The 4,015-nt window shown below is 43.1% G+C and overlaps 1 protein-coding gene across 1 annotated transcript; it reads right to left on the minus strand.

Annotated features, from left to right (window-relative positions):
* Positions 1-1,963: 1,963 nt before the first annotated feature.
* On the minus strand, positions 1,964-3,760 carry LOC104951728 (sortilin-related receptor-like). Its single transcript, XM_010778459.1, has 6 exons — positions 3,757-3,760; positions 3,570-3,652; positions 3,383-3,473; positions 3,109-3,299; positions 2,868-2,987; positions 1,964-2,194 (listed from the first exon to the last, which is right to left on the minus strand). The coding sequence occupies exons 1-6, from the start codon at positions 3,758-3,760 to the stop codon at positions 1,964-1,966; spliced, it is 720 nt and encodes a 239-aa protein (XP_010776761.1).
* Positions 3,761-4,015: the final 255 nt, after the last annotated feature.

Below are 4,015 nucleotides of genomic sequence, written 5' to 3' on the forward strand. Positions count from 1 at the left end.
CCCTCCTCCACCCCACCCCCCCATCTTCATTCTCTTACTCTTCTGCCTTTCATTTCGAAACGCAGCATCCTGTTCTATTACCTTCAGCTGTGACATTTACTCACTCTTTTATGATGAATTCATAAAATCACGACAATGATAGCACACTGAGAGTGCTTTATGGAAACTCATTATAGAGTATCAGTCTCTGCCTGTCTGTCTCACTCCCACACACACACACACACACACACACACACACACATGCAGAGAGACACATACACCCTGTCTGCCTTTCCACTGAACATAAAAACAACAGAAGCAGCACACTGATGTGAAAAGTTTGGCTGTGAGCTCTCTGTGGTGTGTTCTGATAAGGCTATCGACGCTTGGCTGGATGATACACTTGGTGAAGCTGCAGTCTTTCTCCCTCTGAAATCTGTGAAAGGATTTCAGACTGTCTCTTTGCCACATTAGGCTGAATGTTATTTGCAAAAGGAGAACAAAATAGCCTGTGATGACACAGACTTTCAAAGTAATATTCTGGATGTTTTATTCTTTAAAGATCCCATGTCATGGCCATTTCTACTGATCATAATTCCATTGTTGAGGTCTATTACAATATATTTACATTGTGTAATTTTCCAAACTCACATTGGTTTCTCATACAGCATCTCTGTATAGTATGTGTATTCACTCTCTGTCCTAAACGGCTTGTTGGAGCTCCTGATCCCCCCTCCCTATGAGCCCACTGTGCTCTGATTGGTCAGCTCGCCCACTCTGTTCTGATGAGTCCACCAGCGGAACATCAGTGATTAAGTGTTACAATCATACTTGCAAACCTTGAGACCTCAGGAATCGGGAGCATTTCCAAACCACCGCGGGGGGGGCGTCGGTTGGTGCTAGTGGATCGCAGGAGCTGTAGATTAACATTAATATGCTTATTGTTAGTTGTAAGTGCAATGACTTGCGGCCTGCAGCACCGTCCTTGATGGAGCACATGTGTGGGCTGGACCTGCATTTTACAGGAAAGGAGTGAGCAGAGGGTCGAGTTGTCGATTTTTGTTCAGTTTTCTGTGACTGTCTGCCTCACCATCTCAGACTTTCAGTTGAGCGCGCTACTAAAGAGACGTGCTACCATGGAATCCAAACAATGGTGTATCTGTTGGCAAGTCCGAGTGGAAACAGTGGTGAGTAAATTTGATTTGGTCAGAAATCGAGAGAAATGTGGGAGAAATATGACCCCGGGAGGAAACCGGGAGAGGGCAGTGAAATCGGGAGACTCCCGCGAAAATCGGGAGGGTTGACAAGTATGGTGAATACACATACTATACAGAGATGCTGTATGAGAAACCAATGTGAGTTTGGAACATTGCACAATATAAATCTATTTTAGTATACCTCAACAATGGAATTATGATCAGTAGAAATGGCCATGACATGGGACCTTTAAGGTGTTAATCAGGGTTTCTGATATCTGGCAATTCATTTTTCTTCACAGGGAAAATCTGTTGAGGTTAGGAATGTCATAATGTACTCTTTGGCTACATTGAGGACATTATGGATGTGGTCCGTTAGCATAGCAAAGAATGAGTATGATCTTATTACTGCTGACACCTGCAGTTGTATACAGTGTAGAGTTGTTTTGGAATTTATGGGGATTGTTGCTTTACTTATTAGAGGGTAAACAGAGTTGTACGTCTGTGTACTTTAGTAGTAGCAGACTTTGTGAGGGAGAAAGTTACTAAGCTACTGCCAGGTAGTTCTGGCCAAATAAATGCAGATAGAAATTCTCAAAGAAGCGTGCCAAGGAGGATTTCATTTTACCTATAGTCTGCCTATCAATTGTTTTCATGTCAAAATAAAGCATAATATTAAATGGGACAATATTTTAATAAATTTATTCTAGTACACGTAATAACCCTGGGGGAAATATATCAGCATTTGCCTCACAGATAATCCAACCATTTGTTTTTTTCCACCCTAATCAGTCAACCCTCCTGATCCTGATGCTCATCATCATGAATCCCCATCCCCATAAGCAGTGTCGTACCAGAGCTGCGTTGGGGGCGTCGTACGGGGGCTGCCACTTCAGCGTGGCCTGAGTTCTGTCCACTCGCACACGATGGAGGTTTCTGGGTGGCAGCCGCTCATTGGGAATCATTTTCACCACAGCGTATTCCGAGGGAGGGCCCAGGTAGGGAGAGACGGCACGCACCTGAAGGACAACACAAACAGCACTGTAAAGATGTCCTCATTATTACACTAGGACTGATGCAACAAAATAAAACAATGGCAGCCTGATAGAATACTACACTGACTGTCTATGGAAGGCAAATGCATCTATGTTTGCCATACGTGAATACAGTATATTACAACTATCATGCTAGACTTTAATGGTGTACTAATCTGCCCCGAGATCCCACATAAAAGTCATTATTACATTTTCTTAAATACTACATTACATTTTCCAATGTCCCCTACAAGCTGCTAGCTTTACCGCTCTCGGTTTTAGAAACTCATTTTAAAAGTTTCGTTGTCTGTTACTTGCGTCACCTAATACCCAACCCTATCTTCAAGAGAGACCGTGCTTATTGAGTTTCACTTTTAAAAAAAATTATTTAGTCACTTAAGTGATGACAAAGCTGTGGATGAAATCACTGTTCCCATTTGAACTTGAAATCAAAAAAATCTTACTCTAAATAGTTTCCATTTCTGTTGTGACTCTCCTTTTTCTAGATGTAAAGATTGAGGAACATTTAGCACTTTCTCTACATGTTATCTTCCCACAGACATTTCTGATGAAACAAATTTGGCTTAAAGGTTTCACAAACTTTTCAGTGTGAAAGATGTCTCTGAGAGGAAGTTGGTGGGATGTTGAGAAGACTCACCAGGAAGAGATACTGTTCGTCGCTGTCCACCGTCACTGTGAGGCTGAGAGACGTGGAGTGGAACTGACGCGGGCTGCGGTACAGGTCCAGGAAGGAGGTGGCGTAAAACACACCGTACACCTACAGACACACAGCAGAAATAAGTGTTGACTCAGTGAAGTTGTTCAGAGGAAATTTAAAACAATATCCTCCTGATATGTTTTTTATGACATCAAGACGTATTGACGGTAATGTGTAGTACCTGAGCGGTGGTATTGCCGATGGTCCAGCTACAGTCCACAGCAGTCTGGTTGAGGGCCCGGGCTTTGAGGAGGGGCCGCTCCGGCTGAGAGCCAATGGTCTGATGATGGGACAGGGCGGTGGGACTGTCTCCTATACTGGTGTGAGCCCAAACAGCCACCTCATACAATGTGCCTGCTGTTAGGTTAGAAGCTGCGAACAGACACAACAACGTGTACGTGAATCATCTGTGGAAGTGTAATTGATTTACAAAAATAATCTAACACAAACGGTACCTTTCAGGATCCCCTGTTGAACCGTGTAGTTTCTGCTCTCCTTAACATGTGTGTCAAACTGCCAGTACAGAATCACTATGTACTGCTTCACCTTTAAAAAGAAGAATAAGAAGAGCCCTCTCAGTCAGGTTTATACAGACAGAAAAAAACAAGCTTTTAAGGAGACAATCTGAAGAGGAGCTCTCACCTCGTACGGGGAGTTGAAGCTGAATGAAAGGCTCATGGAGTCGTTGGTGATGCTGTCGGCGATCACAGAGGGGGGGGGCAGAGCTGCAGCACACAGAGAGCAGGGAGATAAGGACTTTATGTAATTTGTGGGCTGTTTATTTGAACAGTTTAATATTGTTAAATTCAGCAGGGCTGCCAACACTCACGCATTGAGCGTGAGAGTCACGCAATTAACCCATATCTCACACACTCACGCCACACTTGCCTTTTCTCACTCTAAGTTTTCGTCCAAAATAAATTTATATAAATATAAAAATAAAGTGAAGGAACAGCAAACCGAGCGGTCTACGAAATGAGTCTTCTGGCTTAGTTCAGTAAAGTTGGAACGATATTGGGAGATTCTGATTTCACGGATCAATAACTCATGAACAAAACGTTATTCAGACACAAATGACCTCTCCTAAG

Source organism: Notothenia coriiceps, unplaced genomic scaffold (assembly GCF_000735185.1).
Source record: "Notothenia coriiceps isolate Sejong01 unplaced genomic scaffold, NC01 NC01_scaffold00019001, whole genome shotgun sequence".
Lineage (NCBI taxonomy): Eukaryota > Metazoa > Chordata > Actinopteri > Perciformes > Nototheniidae > Notothenia > Notothenia coriiceps.

Bases quoted from the DNA above. Each gene is read 5' to 3' on its own strand.
- LOC104951728 (XM_010778459.1), bottom strand. The intron at 3,474-3,569 runs GTGAGAGCTCCT...TTCTTTTTAAAG, and splicing joins GCTTCAACTCCCCGTACGAG to GTGAAGCAGTACATAGTGAT. The intron at 2,988-3,108 runs GTACTACACATT...GTGTGTCTGTAG, and splicing joins TCGGCAATACCACCGCTCAG to GTGTACGGTGTGTTTTACGC.